The sequence below is a fragment of the Oncorhynchus mykiss genome, chromosome 17, assembly GCF_057628025.1.
Source record: "Oncorhynchus mykiss isolate SJ-2025 chromosome 17, ASM5762802v1, whole genome shotgun sequence".
Classification (NCBI taxonomy): domain Eukaryota; kingdom Metazoa; phylum Chordata; class Actinopteri; order Salmoniformes; family Salmonidae; genus Oncorhynchus; species Oncorhynchus mykiss.
In genome coordinates, this window is record NC_143038.1 from 27,728,159 (window position 1) to 27,752,754 (window position 24,596).

Here is a 24,596-nt window from a genome sequence, read left to right on the forward strand (position 1 = left end):
GGTAGGGCAACATGTGTACCGGTGCTTGACCAGTCAGTGAAAGCCAACATCACCCACGACAGAGAACGGTTGATTGTCAATGAATGCCATTTATCTTGGCGTTAATCGATTTCGCCTTTTGAGTTGTCTTACTGACTTTTTTTTTTTTTTACTCTTTCAAATAACTGCTCGATTTGTTGATTGCTCGATCCACACAGCATACATCGTGGTATAGATTAGGAATACTGTGTTGCACGTGTAGCGCATTTTTTTGTTGTTGACGTGGAGTCAATATGTCTTGCACGCCAGATTTGACATCGGGCCGACCCCGATGTTGACATTTTCAGCTAATATCATCTGATACCGATATATCGTGCATCCCTACTTTCTATCTATGGGGCAGAAGGCAGTGTGAGGGACCATTAGGATCTGAACCCTCCTTCCCTTGTCAGGCCTTGCATTCAACCACCCCATCACATAGTGTCGGTGCCCCATTTGCTAAAAATGTATGGAGAATAGGGTGCCATTTGGGACAGAGCCTGTAACTGATCAGTGATGACCCCCCCACCAAGAGAGCTTCAGGGGGACTGAGGTTAAATCAGACAAGTATTGGAACAAGAGCCAGCTGTTCTGCTGAGTGCTGTATGAGGAAATGGCTCTAGACTGCACAGGGAAAATAACCTGAACCCAGTGCTCCTACTACCCTGTAGGTGAGCCAGATGACTGAGCTTCTATGGAATGTAGCTGGATCAGGCTCTTCCCCTCCCCCATACATCTCCCTTCTAAGAAACCCAACCTGACTCGGGGGAAGGCATGCAGGGTGGGGGATTTCACCTCGCACGAAAACAATGAGAAACAGAAAAGCAGACATGGGCGACATTTAGAAAAATCACCAGCCGGGATGTAGTATTTTCTTGTTTTGACATGTAGCCTTTTGACATTTGATATTGTTCGGCAGGGCTACGTGTACCAGGGCTGTTAGTTGTTGGGTAAAAAGACAAGGTTCTCTTCTCCCCTCCCTCCAAGACCTCTGCTAAAGGGCAACGGGGGAGTTGCATAACACGCATCATGGCCGCTGACATTCCATTTCCTGAATTGTCATGTTCACCCAGACTTCCCTTGGCCGTTGAGAATGTTTTGGGCTGTGGCGCCATCTAGTGTACAGAACAGGTCTAGGAGATATCACCTTAAGAGTTGTTTACAAGTAAAGCAGGTTAATGCAGGACCCCCACCCCAACATGGTAGTATTCATCAAGACAAACTATACCAAAACGTTTTGTGACGATAAGTTACAACGGGCATGTCTTATTGGCAAGTTTAGGTTGTCTTTCATTTTTTTTTTCCTGTTGCGTTATGAATATGACCAAGCTTAGCTGCTTAGTAGTTGAAAAATGGCTTTCCCTGTAGTTTTGTTTACTCTTTCTAGATACCATATTTCATTCTATATCTCCTAACTTTCCCTATATCTGGATATCGTTTTATCTTTGATCTTTTTAAGGGTCAGACACACCGAGAAAGCTGACTGCCGGTAGGTGCTTAGCACCTCTGCCCAGAGTGTCGGCAGTTACCTTTTTGTTGTTCACACAGAACAGTTGTGCCTCCGATTTTGCTTCATTTAAATACTCCAGGCGACAAGGTGGCAGTAGCTTGTTTGGCTTGTGCATGCTGGAGCTAATGTAAGCTAACTAGCAAGCTGCTCTGTTACATTTTTTACTTGAAATTAAAGTGTACGGACGTGAAACTGTCCTTTGTGTTTCTTGGCTATTTACACTGAACAAAAATATAAACGCAACATGCAACAATTTCAACGAATCAATTTGATTGAATTACAGGTCATATATAAGAAAAACAGTCAATTGAAAAAGTCATTAGGCCCCAATCTATGGATTTCACATGACTGGGCAGGGTGCAGCCATGGGTGGACCTGGGAGGGCATAGGCCCACCGACGGGGGAGCCAGGTCCAGACAATCAGGAATGAGTTTTTCCCCCACAAAAGGGCTTTATTACAGACAGAAATACTCCTATGTTTCATCAGCTCTCTGAGTGGCTGTTCTCAGATGATCCCGCAGGTAAAGAAGCCAGATGTGGTCTTGGACTGGTGGGGTTGCACGTGGTCTGCGGTTGTGAGGCCAGTTGGACGTACTGCCAAATTCTCTAAAACGATGTTGGAGGTGGCTTATGGTAGAGAAATTAACATTCAATTCTCTGGCAACAGCTCTGGTGGACATTCCTGCAATCAGCATGCCAATTGCATGTTCCCTCAACTTGAAACTGTGGCTTTGTTTTGTGTGACAAAACTGCACATTTTAGTTTGGCCTTTATTGTCCCCAGCACGCGGTGCACCTGTGTAATGATCATGCTGTTTAATCAGCTTGATATGCCACACCTGTCAGGTGGATGGATTATCTTGGCAAAGGAGAAATACTCCGTAACAGGGATGAGCACACATTTGTTGACAACATTTGAGAGAAATACTCTTTTTGTGCATTTGGAACATTTCTGGGATCTTTTTATTTCATCTCATGAAACATGGGACCAACACTTTACATGTTGTGTTTTATATTTGCATTTAGTATAGATAACTGGTGTAGTTATCAACATTATAATTAAATCACAATGGATTTGTTTTTTTGAATGAAGCAGCTTGCCTGTCTGTCGAGTCGATGGAGTAGCTAGCTGTGTTGTGCTAAATGGCGACGCTTGCAAGCGAACTGTAACTGGCAGTATGGGATAATGGAGAGTGAATTAAATTATTTATTGGTTAAGCATTTAGTTCATCTTTGTTTTTGCAAGAGGAGGAACAGCCTCCAACTGTGCTAAGTACATATCAGCAGTCAGATTTCTCCTTGTGTCTGTACCATTACTCTTTTACTGTCCATGTTTCTACTGCTTACGCTTTCATTCTCTCTCCCTCTCTCAGCCCTGAGTCAGTGGAAGCAAGCCCTGCCGTGAATGAGAAAAACTACCCCAACCACAGCTGTGTGAGTGCACAGAGTCATGGGTATCGGGGACTACCATATACTGTGAGTACACAGCTCTTTTCTTCCTTTGTCACAATGCGGCCAATTTTATAGGCCAGTCTCTCTCATATCTGACAATCTCGACATTCCGATCAAGTATCTTTTTGTAAGATGTCCCTTATGGACTTTTCGTCAGTAACCTAAACGAATGTGTCGGCCTAAGAGCGCGTAAGGCCAGTACTGTTGCAAGCGTAGTCTTGCATCCGAGAGGAAGGAGAGTCCCGCACGACATGCTAAGTATCAAAACGTAGAAAAATAAAAGTCGGCGCAAGGCTTCAATGCTATGAATCGCTAATGCTGATTAACACGTTCGCAGCGCCCTTGTGCGTTTTTAGCTAACATGCTGTATTGTCACGTACCATTTTTGTTTGCCCTCATTTTCATTCGTCTTCCATTTTCCGTTTCCCCTTCCTCTTTTTTTTGTTTGTTTGTACCTGAACACCCATTGTTTGAAGATGCAACAGTCTTCCGTTGTGTGTTGTCAGGATCACAACTATGGCGCGCCCCCTCCCCCCACCCCACCCGCCTCCCCGCTCTCCCAAACCATCATCCCCCGCATGGAGCTCAACGGCGTGGCACGCGGCCCTACCTCCCGCTACCATGACAACGGCCGCCAAGAGGAGAACTCTGCTGACAGCGACAGCTCGTCGGAGGAAGAAGGGGCCGTGGCCAGCTGGTGCCACTGCAGTCTGACTCCGGATGGCTTCCTCATAAAGTGCGAGAGCTGCAGGTGAGAGCCGGCGGCAGCCATTTTGTACCCTGTATTCAGAACCTTTTTTCACTCTGTGGAATGTTGTGTGTACAGTTGAAGTCGTAAGTTTACATACACCTAGCCAAATACATTTAAACTTTGTTTTTCACAATTCCTAACATTTAATCCTAGTAAACATTTCCTGTCTTAGGTCAGTTAGGATCACCACGTTATTTTAAGAATGTGAAATGTCTGCATAATAGTAGAGTGATTTATTTCAGCTTTTATTTCTTTCATCACATTCCCAGTGGGTCAGAAGTTTACATACACTCAATTAGTATTTGGTAGCATTGCCTTTAAAATGTTTAACTTGGGTCAAATGTTTCGGATATCCTTCCACAAGCTTCCCACAATAAGTTGGGTGAATTTTGGCCCATTCCTCCTGACAGAGCTGGTGTAACTGAGTCAGGTTTGTAGGCCTCCTTGCTCGCACACGCCTTTTCAGTTCTGCCCACAAATTTTCTATAGGATTGAGTTCATTGTCCATTTGGAAGACCCATTTGTGACCAAGCTTTAACTTCCTGACGTCTTGAGATGTTGCTTCAATGATGCCATCTATTTTGTGAAGTGCACCAGTCCCTCCTGCAGCAAAGCACCCCCAGAACATGATCCTGTGCTTCACGGTTGGGATGATGTTCTTCGGCTTGCCAAGCCTCCCCCTTTTCCATCCAAACCTAACGATGGTCATTATGGCCAAACCGTTCTATTTTTGTTTCATCAGACCAGAGGACATTTTTCCAAAAAGTATGATCTTTGTCCCCATGTGCAGTTGCAAACCGTAGTCTGGATTTTTTTATGGCAGTTTTGGAGCAGTGGTTTCTTCCTAGCTGAGCGGCCTTTCAGGTTATGTCGATATAGGACTCGTTTTACTGTGGATATACATACTTTTGTACCCGTTTCCTCCAGCATCTTCACAAGGTCCTTTGCGGCTGTTCTTGGATTGATTTACACTTTTCGCACCAAAGTACGTTCATCTCAAGGAGACAGAACGCATCTCCTTCCTGAGCGGTAATGATGGCTGCGTGGCCCCGTGGTGTTCATACCTGCGTACTATTGTTTGTACAGATGAACGTGGTACATTCAGGTGTTTGGAAATTGCTCCCAAGGATGAATCATACTTGTGGAGGTCTACAATTGTTTTTCTGAGGTCTTGGCTGATTTTGTTTTGATTTCCCCATGAAGTCAAGCAAAGAGGTACTGAGTTTGAAGGTATGCCTTGAAATACATCCACAGGTACACCTCCAATTGACTCAAATGATGTCAATTAGCCTATCAGAAGCTTCTAAAGCCATGCCATCATTTTGGGGTATTTTCCAAGCTGTTTAAAGGCTCAGTCAACTTAGTGTATGTAAACTTCGGACCCACTGGAATTGTGAATTAGTGAAATAATCGGTCTGTAAACAATTGTTGGAAAAATGATTTGTGTCATGCACAAAGTAGATGTCCTAACCATCTTGCCAAAACTATAGTTTGTTAACAAGAAATGTGTGGAGTGGTTGAAAAATGAGTTTCAATGACTCCAACCTAAGTGTATGTAAACTTTTGACTTCAACTGTGTGTGGCCCACCATCTACGTTAATGGTGGGTCACCACTTCTATTTGGCTTAGATTAATACAGACATAGTATAAGTCATATATTGAGATAGCAAGGTGAGAGATAGATATATCTAAAGGCCTATAAGATCTGCAATTTCCTAATTGTGATTTTCTTATTTCTGTGATTTCAGGGGGCTAGACAGGAGGAAAGGACTGGACGGCCAACGCCGGAAACAAGAAAATGTATCAGGTATGGTGATTGATAGACTATATAACATGCATCTCAATGTGCGTATTCCAAGTATGGAAAACGCATACAGCCACCACATTGATACACGGGCGTTACGTATATACATGGTGCCACTTGGCCTCAACTAAACCACGTAAACTCCATGGGCCTGTTTTCCTGGATACGGATTAAGTTTAGGGCTTTTCACACATTGTTCGTAACTATAGTTCGAATCCGACTTTGATTTTTATCTGTTACGTTGTATTTTTTTGCGTTTGGTCAGGTTGGTTTCACATTGCCAAATGTTAAACAACCATGTGTTCATACGAGTCATTTGTTAATTGGAGAAAATGGTCATGTTAAATCCATCAATGATTATCAAGAAGCGAAACTTCTGTGTCTCAAACTTCATAAACTCAGCAAAAAAATGCACGTTTTTCAGGACCCTGTCTTTCAAAGATAATTCGTAAAAATCAAAATAACTAGCTCTTCATTGTAAAGGGTTTAAACACTGTTTCCCATGCTTGTTCAATGAACCATGAACAATTAATGAACATGCACCTGTGGAACGGTCGTTAGGACACTAACAGCTTACAGACGGTGGACAATTAAGGTCACAGTTATGTAAACTTAGGACACTAAAGAGGCCTTTCTAAAAACTCTGAATAACAGCAGAAGAAAGATGCCCACGGTCTCTGCTCATCTGCGTGAATATGCTTTAGGCATGCTGCAAGGAGGCATGAGGACTGCAGATGTGGCCAGGGCAATAAATTGCAATGTCCGTACTGTGAGACGCCTAAGACTGCGCTACAGGGAGACAGGACGGACAGCTGATCGTCCTCAGTGGCAGACCACGTGAAACGACACCTACACATCCGGCACATCCGAACATCACACCTGCGGGACAGGTACAGGATGGCAACAACAACTTACACCAGGAACGCACAATCCCTCTGTCCGCAATAGTCTGAGAGAGGCTGGACTGAGGGCTTGTAAGCCTGTTGTAATGCAGATCCTCACCAGACATCACCGGCAACAATGTCGCCTTATGGGCACAAACCCACCGTTGCTGGACCAGACAGGACTGGTAAAAAGTGCTCTTCACTGACGAGTTGTTTTTTTCCTCACCAGGGGTGATGGTTGGATTCGCGTTTATCGCCGAAGGAATGAGCGTTACACTGAGGCCTGTACTCTGGAGCGGGATCGATTTGGAGGTGGAAGGTCCGTCATGGTCTGGGGCAGTGTGTCACAGCATCATCGGACTGAGCTTGTTGTCATTGCAAGCAGTCTCAACGCTGTGCGTTACAGGGAAGACATCCTCCTCCCTCGTGGTACCCTTCCTGCAGGCTCATCCTGACATGACCCTCCAGCATGACAATGCCACCAGCCATACTGCTCGTTCTGTGCGTGATTTCCTGCAAGACAGGAATGTCAGTGTTCTGCCATGGTCAGCGAAGAGCCCAGATCTCAATCCCATTTAGCAAGTCTGGGACCTGTTGGATAGGAGCATTAGGGCTGAGTGGGATAACATCTCATGGCGAGAACTGGCAAATCTGGTGCAGTCCATGAGAAGGAGATGCACTGCAGTACTTAATGCAGCTGGTGGCTGACTGTAACTTTTGATTTTGCCCTTTGTTCAGGGACACATTATTCAATTTCTGTTAGTCACATGTCTGTGGAACTTGTTCAGTTTGTCTGTTGAATATTATGTTCATACAAATATTTACACATGTTAAGTTTGCTGAAAATAAAGGCAGTTGAGTGAGAGGACGCTTCTTTTTTTTGCTGAGTTTATTACTTTCGCTTTGTTCATCCAACAAAATGCGTGAGGAAACCGCGCAATATCCACTAACTGTTACAACGACCGTCGGAGAAGAGTATACTACAGTGCCTAGTGAAAGTCGACACACCCCTTGCAGTCTTCACATTTTGCTGCCTGAAAATTAAATGTAAAAATGGATTGCATTGGACTTTGTTCCTTGATCTGAACGACTTACTCCACATATTCAAAGTGAAAGTTTGGTTTGCGTATGTCTTCACACCCCAGAGTTAATACCTTTGGCACCTTTGGCAGAGTTTACAGTGTTAATCATTTTGAATAGTATTCTACCAACTCTGCACGACTCTTAGGGCAACATATGTCCATCGTTTTGCTCCAAATGTCTCATGCTCAGTAAATTTGGTTGGGAATCATTGTTGGGCAGCAATATTTAAACCTTGACTCTGATTGCCAAGCAAATTTAAGTCCGGACAGAGGCTAGACCACTCATGAACACGCAAGACCTCTTGAAGAGCCATTCTGGTGTGTCTTTGGCATAAAAATCTACATTTCTTGCTGATAACCTAACCCTGGGATGAAGTTTTATCAGAAGACTGAGGCAGGTTTTCCTTCAACTTTTTACGTGAGCTTTGCTCCTTTGTCAGGATCAAAAGACATATGAAACTCCCCAGTCCCTGCCAATGACACTCATAACATGATGCTGCCACCTCATTACTTGAAAATATGATGTAATCCCTTTTTAGATATTGTATTAAGGCCACAAAATGTGAAGACTGTGCAATGGGTGTGTAGAATTTCACTACCGGCTCAGTAGCCTACAGTGTAGCCCCCTTCTCCATTAATCTGCATGGGATGCGCTCATAAATGTGCTATTACTCACCATATGTTAAGGTACTGCATGCATTTGATCAAATGATCGCAGTCAAAACAACCAATAATACTGAATGAACCTCTGGTTCTTTTACTGTGTTTGGTCCGGGACTGCATGATCACCTGCAGCGAACCACACACCAAACATAATCGTACCACGGCGTGTTTACTGCGCTCCCTAGTGCGGATAGTGTTCACACCAGTCCAAACGAACTGACCTAAGGGAGAAAAGGCGCCAGAGTTCGGGGAAAAAAACGTTCCAAACCAATTTGGTGTGAAAGCAGCCTTAGGCCTGGTCTAAAAAAGTTCAATGCAGAATCTCTATTTAAATAGCATTTTAGTCCGGGAAACCAACCCTAAGTCTTTACTGTTGGTGTGCCCAGGTGGAAACTAACTCTGCCAAGTACCTGTGAATGCTCAAGTCTCTCTTGCGCTTCTAGTGGGCGATAGCAGCGCCACGGAGAGTGGCGACGAGGAAGTGTCGCCCGCCACGGTGTCCTACACAGCAACGCAGCACACGCCCACCAGCATCACGCTCACAGTCAACCGCGTGAAGCGGAACAAGTCCAAGAAGAGGAAGAAGAGCACGGAGAAGGCCCGCGGAGTGCCCAAGGGCAAGAAAATAAAGGTAGGAACTTGGGAGCAAGGGCACAGTCGTCAAAAGAGCACAGTTAGCAAAGAGTCCTAAGTGTGTGTGAAATGCGAGACATGCCAGGCAAGAGTGCCAAATGAAGTGCTAGCAGAATGTGCCAGCCACTATTTGGGCTAAATGCAGGCGGTAGCGACGGCAAGAGTATCCTTGCTAAAGACAACAATAGTATGGGGAAAATGGCCAAGTGTGCCAAATGGATTGCAAAGTGTGAAAAGGGGCTGAGGGAGCAAATGCAAAACCCACAGCTAGGAAGAGGACCAAGATGGTTACGTTACTTGTTTTAACTTGCTCTTAAGGCTGAATATGCCAATGATACCTCTAGAGGCCAAGAGAGAAGTTGCAGTCTTTTTCTAGTAGCATAAAGTTATTTTTGCTACATTATTTTGTGAATCTCTGAAACGTGTTAACACAAGTAGACTCTCTGAAACGTTGCCTAAACGTTGTGAGTAGGAGACCCTCTGAATGTTGTCTAAACGCTGTGAGTAGACTCTGAAACGTTGTGTAAATGAGTGTCTGTCTTTACAGGCCTTCAGAGAGGGTTCTAGAAAGTCCATGAGGATGAAGGTAAGATGAATTCCTTCCGATCTTTTTAGTTATACAGTACCAGTCAAAGGTCTCTCAATGGAACCATGACGCTAACAGTGGCATTGATGATTTCTTCATCCCATTAGCTACTGCTGGGAAGTTCATTTATATACAGTACCTGTCAGAAGTTTGAACACACCTACTCCCCCCCCCCCCCCCCCCCCCCCACACACACACATTGTAGAATAATAGTGACGACATCAAAACTATGAAATAACATATGGAATCATGTAGTAAGCAAAAAAGTGTTGAACAAATCAAAATATATTTGATATTCTTCGAAGTAGCCTCCCTTTGCCTTGACAGCTTTGCACACTCTTGGCATTCTCTCAACCAGCTTCACCTGGAATGCTTTTCCATCAGTCTTGAAGGAGTTCCCACATATGCTGAGCACTTGTTGGCTGCTTTTCCTTCAGTCTGTGGTCCAACTCATCCCAAACCATCTCAATTTGGTTGAGGTCGGGCGATTGTGGAAGCCAAGTCGTCTGATGCCGCACTCATCTCCCTCCTTGGTCAAGTAGCCCTTACACAGCCTGGAGGTGTGTTTTTTTTTTTTGTCATTGTCCTGTTGAAAAACAAATGATAGTCCCACCGAGCGCAAACCAGATGGGATGGCGTATCACTGCAAAGTGCTGTGGTAGCTATGCTGTTTAAGTGTGCTTTGAATTCTAAATAAATCCCAGACGGTGTCAACAGCAAAGCACCATCACACCTCCTCCATGCTTCAGTGGGATCCAAACATGCAAAGAAAATCTGTTCACCTACTCTGCGTCTCACAAAGACACGGCGGTTGGAACCAAAAATCTCAATTTTGGTCTAATCAGACCAAGGGACAGATTTCCACCGGTTTAATGTCCTTTGCTCATGTTTCTTGACCCAAGCAAGTCTCTTCTTATTGGTGTCCTTTACTAGTGGTTTCTTTGCAGCAATTTGACCACGAAGGCCTGATTCACGTGGTCTCATCTGAACAGTTGATGTTGAGGTGTCTGTTACTTGAACTGAAGAATTTATTTGGGCTGCAATTTCTGAGGTTGGTAACTCTAATGAACTTATCCTCTGCAACAGAGGTAACTCTGGGTCTTACTTTCCTGTGGTGGTCCTCATGAGCGCTAGTTTCATCATTGTGCTTGATGGTTTTTGCGACTGCAAAAAAAAAAAGAAGTCCTTAGAAGTCCTTCAAATTTTCCGTATTGACTGACCTTCATGTCTTAAAGTAATGATGGACTGTTGTTTCTCTTTGCTTATTTGAGCTCTTCCTGCCATAATATAGACTTTTACCAAATAGGGCATCTTCTGTATGCCACCCCTACCTTGGCACAACACAATTGATTGGCTCAAATGCATCAAGAAGGAATGAAATTCCACAAATGAACATTTAACAAGTCACACCTGTTAATTCATTCCAGGTGACTACCTCATGATGTTGGTTGAGAGAATGCCAAGAGTACAAAGCTGTCATCAATGCCAAGGGTGGCTACTTTGAATCTCAAATATATTTTTATTTAACACTTTTTTTTTTTTGGTTACTACATATTCCATATGTGTTATTTCATAATTTTGATGTCTTCACTATTATTCAACAAGGTAGAAAATGCACCAAAAAAATAAAGAAACCCTTGTATGAGTAGGTGTTTCCAAACCTTTGACTGGTACTGTATATCAATGTATAAATTAACTTCACAGCAGTAGCTAATGGGATGAAGAAATCGGTGCCACTTTGTTAGCATCAGGGTTCCATTGAGTGACGTGTTCCTTTGACCATATCACAAATACTCCCATTTTATTATCATATGTTAATATATAGATATATATAGATATATATATATATAGATATATAGAGCACAGTGCACCACCCACCCATGATAACCCATTCATCTAAGGGGAAGAAACACGGGTTGTAGGCCTGACATGGTCATTTATGAAAGGTCTTAGAATGGAGGTGAATAAAATAAAAATACATGTGTTTTCAACACTACATGGCTCTGAAGTAAAACCGTTCTCCTCCCCTCCCCCAGAACTCCACTACGGAGGCCAGCGCAGTGGACGAGACCACAGCGGAGGGCTGGGAGAGCCGCATCCGCCAGTGGACGGACCAGTACGAGGAGGCCACGGCCAACCAGTACAGTGCTGACGTCCAGACACTGCTCCAGCTGCACCGCGCCGCCACCGTTACTGTTGCTGCCGAGGGTGTGGTAGTGGGCGATACAACGGCAGCGACGACGACGACCTCACCGGCCCAGGTCAACGCCTCGGCCAATGCCATGGACACAATTAACCGAACGGAGCTGGCGTGCAACAACACGGTGCTTGGCTCTCAGATGCAGTTACAACTGGGGCGGGTGACACGTGTGCAGAAGCACCGGAAGATCCTGCGGGCGTCAAGGGATCTAGAGCCAGACACCCTGATCATCGAGTACCGGGGCAAGGTCATGCTCAAACAGCAGTTTGAGGTCAACGGACACTTCTTCAAAAAGTATGCGTTCGTTACACTTCTCCATATGGTTGCAGAATTCCCTAAACGTTCCCCAAACTTCCATGCTTTTTCAAGCAGGCCCAATAAAAATGTGGCATCTTTGTTTGTTTTTTTTCTTTTTTTTTTTTTTTTTAAGATGTCAAATCTGACATTTTTAAGGTGGAATATTTTGGTTTTCATATGCTGCACCATTGCATGGTTTTTATGAAGGAAATTGAGGATGTATTATTATGAAAAAAATACACTTGTTGACATGATTTTGACTTTTAGGCCCTACCCTTTCGTGCTGTTCTACTCCAAGTTCAACGACGTAGAGATGTGCGTGGACGCGCGGACATTTGGGAATGACGCACGCTTCATCCGGAGGTCCTGTACACCCAGCGCAGAGGTCAGCCATCTTGTTTGGGTTTTTTTTTTTTTTTCAAGAAAGGCATTGGGTGCATCTCAGTAGTTTACACTTACTCCCTCATCTCCTTTCCTTAGTTCACTTCACTCATTTGAAATGTCAGACCAGGTGAATTTAGCTCTTACATCAGCATAGATGAAGGAAGAGATGGGGAAAGGAGGCCATTTATGCCTATTGAGACGCACCCTTCTGGAGCAGGAGTCTCCAACAGGTCGATCAAACAATTCTGAAAGTAGGCCTAAATGCAATTTTCCATGTGTTCCATCGCAAACTTTCATAAACCAATCTCACAAGTATCAGACACCGCAAGCTCCCAGCTACTATCTAATCAACGCAACACTGATATTATCCCACCTCTGGTTAGCCACCCGTTGGCTTAAAAAGCCAAACCTAAAACAATATCTGCCAATAAATATCCAGAAAAGTTGCCCCTGTTTGTCTGTGGTGCTTTCCTCAAAACCACCTCAATGAAGTGTTAACTGCATTGTGGGCTTACCTGGCAGAAGTATATCATGAGTATCTATTGTTATTTGCGAACTTTGCCTTGAAATGAGCAGCAGCAGTACAGAACCAGCACATTAGACGGCACTTTCCTCACTTGCTAGATGTGCAATTAAAGGGGAATTACACTTAATCAATTTGGTAGTTTTCTTCCAGACCTAAACAAAAAAATTGTCTTCTGATATGATTTAACCATTGATTCAGAACATCCCATTCTGTTGTTTCTCTATGAACAATTGTCATTTTGAGAGTGAAATACTAAAATCTAAAACCAGGAAAAATACAAGTGAGTAAAACAATTTTATAATAAATCACAAATTTGAAAGTGCCCCCCTTAGATTTTTATTCATCATTATTTTACCAGGTGTGTTTCTAGAAAACAATGCACTGCTTTCTCTTATACAGGAAGGACCTGGGGAAGAGTTGCAAGGGAGAAGAGAAGAATGTGCCTATTTGAAAGCTAGAAAAAAATGAGTAGCTTGCGACATGTTGGAGACCCCTGTTCTAGGGGGGGGGAAATGGATGCCATCCTAGCCAAGCTAATACATAATGTCTTCTGTCCCCTCCAGGTTCGGCATATGATCGCTGATGGCATGATCCACCTCTGTATCTACGCCGTCACGCAAATCCTCAAGGACGCCGAGGTCACCATCAGCTTTGACTATGAGTTCAATAGCTGGTCAGTGTCAATCAAGTATATCTACGGTTTCGCTCTTCTCTCTCGACCCTAAAGTGTTCATCTGGGTTTTAAAAAAGCACACAAAATAAATCATTTTATTGTTACCGTTATTGCAGTAATTACAAGGTGGACTGCGCCTGCTACAAGGGCAACCAGCAGAACTGCCCCGTGCTGAAGCACAACCTGAGCCCACGCGAAACCCTGCTCTGCCAAGCCGCGGGGTCGCTGCCCCCGCCCTCTCAACTCCCGGCACCCTCGGGGGCCGAGACGCGGCGGCGGAAGGCCCAGCGGAGAGAGATGGAGGGGCCAGGTGGCGGCAAGGGACCTTTCGGGATGTCAGATGACAGTAACCAGCCGCCCGAGGAGAGTGGAGAGGTCCGGGAGACGCTGCAGGGCAACGTCAGCCTGGGCAACAGTGACACAGAGGTGTGTGTGTGTGTGTTTGTCTTGGTGCAAAGACGTGTGTGTACATATAGAGACGGGGTGGATGGGTTGTAGAGAATTTTACAACTCATGTGGTCCTTTCCTACAGAGACACATGGGGGTGTGTGTGCACTGTGTAATGAAAATGTATGCACCGTATGTGTTACAGGAGGCACTCCTAGATGGGGTGAAGCTGGAGGAAGGAGAGGAGGAAGAGCTGGACGAGAACGGAGTCCTCATCTCTAGTAGGCCGGTATGTGCCACATCTCCGCCCTGACATAATTCTTGTCGCACCAACCAACCCACTGTCACTATCAAATCATAGTATAAGTCTCCACTCTCTCTGTCTCTGTAGAAGAGGACGCTCAGCACAGGGGCTATAGATGAGTTTAAACAGGAGGGCCTGGAGTCTGCAGAGGGGAGCGGAGGGAACCCCACGGGGGTTAACGCCGCGGCCCACCAAGCAGGGGTGGGGATAAGCACGCGCCGTGCCACCTACGTCACCGTGAGTCAGACTTTCATTCCTCTTACCGCCACATTCTCTTTTTGAAATTTGTGACCAATTTTCCAATTTCAATATTGATCCCCCCCCCCCCCAACAGAATCTCTCTCTCCAGGAACCCTCCTTAGCAGCCGACGCAGACAAGGCCCTGGTGTGTACCGCTCCCCTCCTGGCCCCTCTTGCGATGCCCCCCAAGCCTCCCCCGGCCCGCTCCTCCAAGCCACGGCCTAAGAGCCGCATCTCGCGCTACCGCTCCAGTTCGTCGCAGCGAGCCCGCCGCCAGCGGCAGGCCCTGGCCCTGCAGCAGGCAGCCCTGGAGCAGGCGGTGGTGGCCGAGGGGCAGGAGGGTCCCCTGGGGGGACCCGGGACAGAGCTGAGGCTGGGAGACGGAGCATTGGGAGCTGGGCAACTCCTTGACGGAGAAGGCCTGAGTGCTCTGAACAAAGGCAACCTTCGCAACCTGCCTAAGACTAAGAAGGTGAGAGGGATGGGGCTGACTTCCAACCACCATTTTGTATTGAATTGTTATTTCTTATTTCTTAAACATTTAAGGAACCAGGACAACTCTTTAGAGTTTTTGTATTACAACATTTATAGTCCAATATACACAAATGTAGAATTTGTCAGACTTTTCCACAATTTGTTAAAAATAATTCCCAAATTTCTCGCTGAAAAGTCCCTTTTAGAATTTGGCGGTAACGAGCCTTCCAGAATTTGTTTGCAAATAATGATCTCCCCCTCCTCCAGTACCTGGTGACTGAGTGGCTGAACGACAAAGTGCTGGACAAGGTAGTCCTGCAGGAGGCGCCCACGGTGGAGCGGCAACTGCGCATCACCACCGACCCCACGGTGCTGGCGACTACGCTCAACATGCTGCCGGGCCTTGCGGCCTCGCCGCTCATCTGCACGGCGCCCAAACACTACGTGCGCTTCGGCTCGCCTTTCAACCCTGAGCGCCGGCGCCGGCCCGTCAGTGTGGACGCCACCTACGGCTCCTTCAAGAAGGTAACGGTGGAGGCAGTTGTGGAAGTTGTTGGGGTCAATGGGGAACAGAGGTACATGGAAAATGTAATGTGATGTGTAGTGGGTGCTTGAGAAGGACAGGGCTGTTAGAAGTGGATGCATCCCAAGTGTGCACTTGTCCACTACCCTTCATATGTTTGAAGGATATTCAGTGTTCCGGTATTTTGTCTGATGCCTGTTTGTATCTCCCCTATGTGCAGAGATGGATCCAACAAGCCCAGGATGAGAGCGGGCTCTGCTCGGGGGGCCTGGAGGACGGCACTGAGTCCACCTCTTCCCACCAAAGTAACAGCAGCAGCTCCACCCCCAACCCTTTCAAAGCCGGTATCTACAAACGTCTTTTTTTTTTTGTCTGTTCACTGTCTTCTAACAAGTCTAGTAGCATTTGTAATCTAAACTCAGCAAAAAAAGTAACATCCCTTTTTCAGGACCCTGTCTTTCAAAGATAATTCGTAAAAATCCAAATAACTTAAAATCTTCAATGTTAAGGGTTTAAACACGGTTTCTCATTCTTGTTCAATGAACCATAAACAATTCATGAACATGTACCTGTGGAACGGTTGTTAATACACTAACAGCTTACAGACGTTAGGCAATTAAGGTCACAGTTATGAAAACTTAGGACACTAATGAGGCCTTTCTACGGACTCTGAAGAACACCACAAGAAAGATGCCCAAGTTCCCTGCTCATCTGCGTGAACGTGCCTTAGGCATGCTGCAAGGAGGCATGAGGACTGCAGATGTGGCCAGGGCAATAAATCGCAATGTCCGTACTGAGAGATGCCTAAGACAGGGCGACTTGGAGACTGGATGGACAGCTGATCGTCCTCGCAGTGGCAGACCACGTGTAACAATACCTGCACAGGATCGGTACATCCGAACATCACACCTGCGGGACAGGTACAGGATGGCAACAACAATTTACACCAGGAACGCACAATCCCTCCATCAGTGCTCAGACTGTCCGCAATAGTCCAGCATGACAATGCCACCAGACATACTGTTCATTCTGTGCGTGATTTCCTGCAAGACCGGAATGTCAGTGTTCTGCCATGGCCAGCGAAGAGCCCGGATCTCAATCCCATTGAGCAAGTCTGGGACCTGTTGGATCGGAGGGTGAGGGAAAGGATCGTTCCCCCCAGAAATGTCTGGGAACTTGCAGGTGCCTTGGTGGAAGAGTGGGGTAACATCTCACCACACCAGATACTGACGGTTCCTTTTGACCCCCCCCCCCCCCCCCCCCCCCCCCTTTGTTCAGGGACACATTATTCCGTTTCTGTTAGTCACAGGTCTGTGGAACTTGTTCAGTTTATGTCTCAGTTGTTGAATCTTATGTTCATACAAATATTTACACATGTTAAGTTTATTTTTTTGCTGAGTTTAGTACAGACCTGGTTTATACTATTCCAAGTCTTTCAAATACTTTGAGCACTTTCAAGGTGGACGATGTTTGCACTTTTGGGACTTTTCTTTTTTGTTCCATTGCAAGAGGTCACCCAAGCACAGCTGCAGCATTCGAAAGGTTCCTAATAGTTGAAATGGTTTTTGGAACCCGGGTCCGGTATAGCAGTCTTGCTGTTGACGAGCACTCTTCCTCAGACGTGCCAGTATTTAGCGTTAGCTATTGTTAGACTGGTATTGTTTTACTTACTTTATCCTAATTCGTCAACCATGTACATCATTTTAAGTGAACCTAACCCCAAACGAAGATCCTTTTCATCGGTGTGCGCTGACACCTGTCACAGCAGATCATCTGACACTATTGCTTTTCTTTCCGATTAAAAAAAATAAAGAACTGGCGGCGCCCCCCAAGAAGCGGCGGTCCATATATGGCCCGGAGGTGGAGGCAGCGCCGCCTCTGCCCGGCTCAGAAGAACACGGTCTGCTGCTGCGGCCCCTGTCGCCCATCACTCCCCCGCTGCCGTCGGACCAACCCCTGCCTAGCCCCGCATCCTACGCCGCGCTGCTGGGTTGCTACGGCGACGAGGAGCGCCGGCTGTCCAACGGCATGGTTGCCTACTCGCCACTGCCCTCGCTGCCAACCAGCCGCTGCAACACGCCACTGCAGTTTGAGGTACTTTGGAAGGATGCGGATAAACACACACAGGACATACAGAAATACACACACACACATGCTCGCACACACACAGGACAAACTGAGCGTCGGTGGGGTGTCAGTGGGGTACCAGAACATATGACATTTCTGCGTACAGCGCTACAGTGCATAGACATGGTTGTTTTCACTGTGCTATCGATCTGTTTCTAATGGTATTTCATGTCTCTCTTCTACCCATCCAGAACATATCATCTCCAGAGGCTTCTCCTGTGCACAGGCCAGAGTCTATCTCTCCAGAGGTAGGCATTCACCCCACAGACCCAGAGTAACTGTGAGAGCACTGGAGACGGGACTAGATGCGTTAGGGAACACAGGACAGATGAGGGCAGGTGTTTTTTTTCCCTTTGTCACAGGTTTCGTAACCCTGTTTCCCTCTTCTTCCTCCTCCACCTGTAGCCGTGTCTGCAACCGGACGTTGACGCCCCGCGCTGCGCCCTGCAGTTCCCCAACCTGTCCTCGGGCCTCGATGGCCCTGTGCCCGCCATGTCAGACGACTTCTCTCTCCTCTTGGCAACGGGGCCTCCTCCCCCTGACACGCAGGGGCCGCTGGCCTCCATGGTGGGCGGGGGAGGCCTCCTCACTCCCCTGGCGCCAAGCACCTTGTCCGAGTCGGCCCAGCAGGCCAGAGAGCAGAGCTTCAGGACTGAGTTCAACCTCATCTATACCTGCTCCCCGCTCAACGCCAACCTGGGCAACCCCGTCACCACCGACAGGCGCCTCAGCCAATCGGAGGGCAGCTTCTCCCCGGCCGAGTCCTTTTACAGCACCGTGAGTGGCCAAGGGCATCTGGCCGAGGCAGGGCCTGGCTCTCTGTCGCCCTACGGCGAGCAGCACTATGGCGGGGGCTACCCAGACAGCGGCACCCCTCCCCATCACACCAGTAACCCACCGCAGAAAAAGAAGGCAAGTCCAACTCTCTCAACGTTTTCCTGCTTTTGTTTTTTTTTCTCCCCATAGAAATTGTACTATTTAACAAAGATATTTGTGTTTTAAATAAAACTCCCAAATGGCGGTATGCTAAGTAGATCATGTCTGAAGTGGTAGCATGGAAGAAGTGCCTACATGCTTATTGGTATAATGTCCAAATTTGAGGGGAATGAGTCATATTGAGTGTGGTAGAGTATGTGGAAACTGAATGACTACTTGGTCATTGTAGTATTTCCTTGCTTTGTGTTTTCCATTCACTTTGTGTCAAATAGATCAAGTGGGCTCAGTGATTCCACGCCGAGATGATAATTAAATCAAAATAGACATGGGGTAACAATTGTCATACATGTCTTTAGAAACAAACAATGCCGTACTTCTAGAATGATTTACACATTTTCTCTCTCTCTATGTGTATTCTGTCTTTCCTACTGCAGCTAGCCCAACAGGTTTTGTGTTCTGTCGACCCTCTCCTCACCCTCCCACCCCCCCCTATGCTCCTCCTGAAACCTTTGCCAAGTCTTTCTTCCACTGTTTCTACCAAGGCAGAGGGCCAACCTGCAAACCGTTAGTCTGCTGACAGGACAGCCAGGTTACCAGGCTATAGCAGTAAGACGTGAATACAAGACAGTACACAATATGGTGAATATTTCCATACCATTTAGAAGTGTGCATGTAAATATTGTTTGGCATCTGCATACACAGCCCCGCCCCAAACTCCCCTTTTCCAAAAAAAAAAAACCTACATGACCTATTATATCAAAACATCTCTGTGTCAGAAACATGGTCACCCCGCCGTCTCGGAGCGCCGTGCTACGAGCCTGATGCTTCATGGTGTCGTCTTCAGGCTGCCGAGGTTGAGCCAGGCCCTGTGGGCGTCGGCTTCACTGGCCATTCGTCTATGGTCCATCTCATCCATATTTCTGTGCCCGCATCCCCTTTCACCAGCCTCAATCCATACCAGCAGTATGGCCAATGCCCATCTAAGAACCATACTAGCACCCCTTCAAGAGGCACCCCTAAGGGCCCAAGGCCAATCGGAAGGTCCATAAAAGTAGTCTTTGGAGCCCGAGAAGCTGGGGTTGGGGCCCAAGCAGAATCAAAAGGCCCTAACAAGTATAGTAGTCCTCGGGTCCGAAGACCCTACTGTGTGGCGATTCTTCAAGTCCTAAGCCTCTAACTGCAGCTCTAAGGGGCTAGGTGGGGCCTCCTGGTAGCCCTGATATCGGACTGTCCATTCAGGCAGCCTTCATCTCTCTTATCCCCGTCCCCTTCCCCGTCCCCTCCTTGAGTCTCCTGCCTGTTTCATGACGACCTTCTGTCGGGCTGCTCTCTCTCATTTGTCTCTTGAGTGTGGGTGAATGTACCGTACGCGAGTGCCCTGTGGTTCTGTTTTTGTCACCCCCCCCCCCCCCCCCCTTCTGTTTTCTTTCTTACCTCGCAGTGGTTGCTTTGTGTTGTGATGTTTCATTTGATAATGATAAGTTGCCTGTGCTGATGTTTCAATGTTGGCCCGTTACTAACTATCCACAAAGAACAAAGGCTTCAAAAGTCAAAACAGAATGGTGGTGTGTGACGACAACCCATTTTAGAATATGATAGCTTCCTGATTCTGGTAATAACATTGATGCCAGTATCAATACTCTGGTACAAAAAGCCATTTTCTTTGCCATTCAGCAGGGTTTTGTCCTGACACTGTAGGGAGAGCGTGATAAAGCTACCCTGGATTGCTTCGTTGTTTGTCTGTTATTGTCAAAGTCGACTCATTCCAATTGTCAGCCCAAGGTATTGTATTTTTGCACCTCTGTATCCACGTCAGATAACCACAGCAACTGAGGATGTTGACCCACCATAGAACTCCCAGGATGGTAGAAGTAGTAGATCGGTGACCTGTGGTTGCTCTTCCGTTCAGGGTTTGGTAACATTTTGGATGTTTGGTCAGTCCGTTGATAACGTGTAAGCGAACGTGCATTCAAGGTAAGTCGTCTAACAGTTGAGTTGATGCATGACGTCCTGACCATACTGTACTGGTGAGTAATCACTGGTGTCGCAATGCAACCAGTGGAAGTGTGTGTGTCATGGGATTAAGGCTGTACATATGACTGACTAGGGATGGTTCTTTTTCCCTCGACGACTCAGGTGTCTCTGCTGGAGTACCGTAAGAGAAAGCAGGGGAGCAGCAGGGACCCAGAGCCCGGGGGTAGCTCCCTGGACACCCGCCCCAGTTCCATCTGTGCCAGCGCCAAGTCTCCCGGAGGCCTCCGTTCCTTCCACCTGCAGCCCCCAGCCTCCCCCCACAGCTCCTTCTCCTCCCCCACCCACTCCTCCATCCCCCAGATAGAGGAGGTGAGCCCCCCAGATAACCACCACACCGTCGCCCCTGGACCACCAACACAGCAACAGTCCAGGGCTCAGGAAGGCACCAGCCACTGGTAAGACCAGACACCGGCACCACATCCTCTCACAGCACTTTGTTCCCTGTCACTTAGCATTCACTTGTCTTGTTGGTGTGCAGTTGACTTCAAGGGTAACTGCACTCAAAAATAAACATTTCTTTAGATTTTTCCCAGACCTCAAAAATGGTCTCCTGATGTGGTTTAAGCATTGTTGTGGACTTGGAACATCCCATTTGTTTTGTTTTTCTATTTTAAAAAAATGTGACTTAGAGCGAAACCTGACAATATTGAGGAAAAAAAAAAAATGGATTCGGCAACAAAAAAACAATTGTACAGATTTTATAGGGTCCTATATAAACCCATTGTGTGTGTGACTGAACATACTGTACATGACGGTGTTGGTGTTTTGCTTCGATCCAGGATGGTGCCCACGACAGTTGAGCGGCTGAGAGAGGGCCAGGGTGTCTTAGAGCGGGTACTGAGGGGCTCCCTCAAGATGGACCGTGTGCTGAAGAGAACGGACTGCTCGGCTACAGACAAGGACCCTGGTACTGCGCTCGTTTTCACTACCAGGTTTCTCTAGTTTTCACATGAATGAAGTAGTAGGAAATTCAGGCCAGACGTCCTCCTGTCCCGATTTTAGACGAGACTTAAACATAGACCTCTAGTCTGAAATATAGAGGTGTGTTTAGGCTGGTTTGTCTTGGGTTTTCTCGTCTAAAATTTGTCTGAAATGTAGCTACAGTATCTAGCCTAGTCTGGAACAACATTTGCCAAATTCATTTCAGATTCTGAGGAATCCGCACGCATATACCATCTGTTCAGCTTGTGTCCTGTTATGTTTATCCCAGATGCAGACCGGTATGAGATCCAGACGGTACCCCTGGCCTCTCCCATGAAAAGCCCACAGAGATACAGCCCGTCTGTCTACACACACCAGGTATGGTGTCATTTGCGAGAGTTGAGTGTTTTGTTTCGCCTAGTTTTGTACAGGGTGTCAGGAAGTATTTTGTGTGTTTTCTCGTTCTAAGGTGCAGCCCCCCTTATCGGAAGGCCACCAGCAGACAGTGGATTGTCCAGCCTTCCTTCAGCAGAGCGTGTCCTCTCCATTCCGTGGTTCCTACAGTCCCTCGGCTCCCCCTCCCTCAGGCCAGGGCTTCTATTCTCGCCTGTCCTCCCTCTCCGCCCTGTCTCAAGACCCCTCGCAGCAGCATCAACAACATCCCCTCAACTCCCTGTCCTCCTTCCCCAACCAAACCACCTCCACTGCAGACTCGGCGCTGTGTGGGGCCTCCAGACCGCCAGGAGGCAACCTGCACCAGCCGAGCGGCAGCAGCAGTATGGACGGGTCCCACGTGTACAGTGGCGGGAGCCACCTAAAAGCCAACCTCTTGAACAGCGGGTTGTCAGGGTCTCCCACCCCTGGCTCCAGGGCTCACGGCAACCCTAAAACAGACTTGGGCGCCGGTGCTGTGGGGAACCCGGCGTCCCACCACGCCTCCAGACTGAGCCAGCAGCAGGCGTCCCGGAGCCTGAAACCAGGCAGCCCCGGGCAGACAGTGCTGCAGACCGGCTCCAGGCTCCTGGCGGCCTCCACCGGCCAACACTACCCACAGCGCGGGACACCCCTCAGTCAGTTCCAGCACCCACCCATACAGGGGTCAGGAGTAAGGACACAGTCAGGAAGCTTTTAGGATGTTGTGTGTGTGTGTGTTTGCTTGAGCGTGTGTGTGTGAAATTGTGTACCTCCTATCTTAAACCCTGTGGAGAAACTAGGCTTGGGGGAGGGGTTATATACAGACCTAAGAGGAGTGAGGACTTGGCTTCTTGTATGGATTTCTCCTTATTTTCTGTCTTTTTTTTTGTTTTATCTGAAACTAAATTACTGCATTCTAAACATGGCTAATTGAGGAACTTCAACATCATCAAGGAATCAAATGAAAAGAGAAAAAACACATGTTCAACAAAAAAGTGTAATTTGAAATTGCCCTGACATGAACAGACTGTGTAAAACTGGCAAAGTAGATGGTGAAACTCAACCACGACTATCTGTACAAAGTGTTTTCTTGGTTTTTGTTTTTAAAGAAGCGTACCTATTGTTTTGGTTCTGGATTTGTTAATGCTGAGATGGCAGGTGTAACTCAGCAGAGACTTTGTCAAGGTTACTTTTTGGATTTGGCTAGAAGCCGGGTCAGTCCTGCAGTATGTGTTTCGTTTGGAAAGGGGAAACGATACTTGCAAAAGTGTATGTGTGTATCATCCATTATAAAGATGCAGAGGGTGGCAAATAAGAGCTGCCTAAAAAATCATTCCTTATGATTTCCAGTTTTTTTGTCTCAAACTTAGCCAATTTCTGAAAACTCTTGATCTGTATTTTACTGTTCAATGATTTTTCTGCTCTTTTTTTTTTATTTTGTTTCCCACGTGACTGTTTTGATTTGATGTATTACTACTTCACAGTAGATTTGCTATATTATACTTGAGTCATACAGATCTTGTAATTCATGGTGCTGCAGTTGTTTTCCTCTAAGTTATTTACATTCAAATCCAGTTATGTTCCGCACTCAACCGGTTGATTCAGCTCATTTGTTATTTGGAATCAAGACTTTTGCCAGAAATGCATCTTAGTAAACTTTTTTATTCTGCTGGAGCGAGAAGTAAGAAGCAGAGTACTTCATTTTTCTTTTTTTCTTTACTCCGTTGTTGGGTTTGTTGTCTCTTGAATCCTGTCGGATTCTTTTTATGAAAAATGTATTGAGAATATATATTTTTTTCTCTCCCTCTGACCAATCCTTGCATTCCATATGCCACCTAAGAAAATAAGAGGATAATCTATGGCGGGATTTGTTTGAATGGTATAAAAAAAAAAAAAAAAAAAAGCTGCTGTGTTCTCCTTTATTTGTTTTCTTATTTTTACGCGAGTGCTGCTTCAAGACGTTTCCCTTCCCACAGAATGCTGTACCTCCATTTTAGTAGGGTCTTCACCAACTGAATACAAAACAAAAAGATGAAAATCACACTGCGGCGTTAACAAGTCATGTGCCATGATCACTGCAGTGGGACTTTTAATCCATGTTAAATGACATTGCTGATGCACACTGGGAGATGTAGTCTCCTCGTGACAGACGAGACCGCAGGAAGATGGACTTTTAAATGGAACTCGTTCGGACGTTCTAGTTTGGTTGGGAGTAAATGTCTTTGGGGAGCCAGGAACCACACTGGGGCTTTAAGGGAAGGTTTTGAACAGAGGGACTTGTCAGCTTGACCGGACACTTGACCTTTCTTATTGCCTCATCCATAGACAAAGGGTACTCACTTGTTACATGAATGTTTGACCGAAGACTTCAGAGAAATATGTGACACAATATTACCAGCACCTTGAATGAAGAAAGACAAAACCCTAAAATGAAACAAATGAGAATGTAAGATCATGTGTACTTGTATAAAATGTGTTAAACTGTACAAAGAGAAATATAGTACACTAAATTTGCAGCATGATATTTATTTTCTGGATCTTACCGATGGACAGATTGGGATGACAGTCTGTCCAGAAAATCTGTTTCTACACAACAAAACCGGACAGTGCATTTCTTTTTCTGCGGGAGGTTTAACTTTGTTTTGATTTTTAAACAGAGCATAGTGGTAACTATTTGGACTCCCCATCCAAAAGATATAATTACATACATTTAGTATTTTGAAATTGGCCATTTTTGATTTTTCATGCAAGGACAATCCTAAATTTTAGTAATT

The 24,596-nt window shown here is 46.3% G+C and overlaps 1 protein-coding gene across 9 annotated transcripts in view; it reads left to right on the forward strand.

The window, feature by feature from the left end:
* The window catches only part of setd5 (SET domain containing 5), a 49,487-nt gene extending 25,146 nt beyond the window's left edge, over positions 1 to 24,341 (forward strand). For 2 of the 9 annotated variants that reach the window (XM_090205163.1, XM_036949952.2), the window contains exons 3-24: positions 2,901 to 3,003; positions 3,486 to 3,730; positions 5,479 to 5,537; positions 8,607 to 8,794; positions 9,344 to 9,382; positions 11,419 to 11,876; positions 12,147 to 12,264; positions 13,353 to 13,462; positions 13,579 to 13,888; positions 14,055 to 14,138; positions 14,241 to 14,390; positions 14,488 to 14,865; positions 15,135 to 15,392; positions 15,611 to 15,734; positions 17,204 to 17,484; positions 17,709 to 17,765; positions 17,923 to 18,429; positions 19,000 to 19,092; positions 20,590 to 20,882; positions 21,267 to 21,394; positions 21,698 to 21,786; positions 21,878 to 24,341. In XM_090205163.1, coding sequence (XP_090061289.1) covers positions 2,901 to 3,003; positions 3,486 to 3,730; positions 5,479 to 5,537; positions 8,607 to 8,794; positions 9,344 to 9,382; positions 11,419 to 11,876; positions 12,147 to 12,264; positions 13,353 to 13,462; positions 13,579 to 13,888; positions 14,055 to 14,138; positions 14,241 to 14,390; positions 14,488 to 14,865; positions 15,135 to 15,392; positions 15,611 to 15,734; positions 17,204 to 17,484; positions 17,709 to 17,765; positions 17,923 to 18,429; positions 19,000 to 19,092; positions 20,590 to 20,882; positions 21,267 to 21,394; positions 21,698 to 21,786; positions 21,878 to 22,540 — 4,735 coding nt within the window. In that variant the 3' untranslated portion in view covers positions 22,541 to 24,341. Of the gene's footprint in view, positions 1 to 2,900; positions 3,004 to 3,455; positions 3,731 to 5,478; positions 5,538 to 8,606; positions 8,795 to 9,343; positions 9,383 to 11,418; positions 11,877 to 12,146; positions 12,265 to 13,352; positions 13,463 to 13,578; positions 13,889 to 14,054; positions 14,139 to 14,240; positions 14,391 to 14,487; positions 14,866 to 15,134; positions 15,393 to 15,610; positions 15,735 to 17,203; positions 17,485 to 17,708; positions 17,766 to 17,922; positions 18,430 to 18,999; positions 19,093 to 20,589; positions 20,883 to 21,266; positions 21,395 to 21,697; positions 21,787 to 21,877 lie in introns of all 9 variants that reach the window. The other 7 variants (XM_036949954.2, XM_036949950.2, XM_090205165.1 and 4 more) reach the window with 4 other exon arrangements.
* The last annotated feature ends 255 nt before the right edge of the window (positions 24,342 to 24,596 follow it).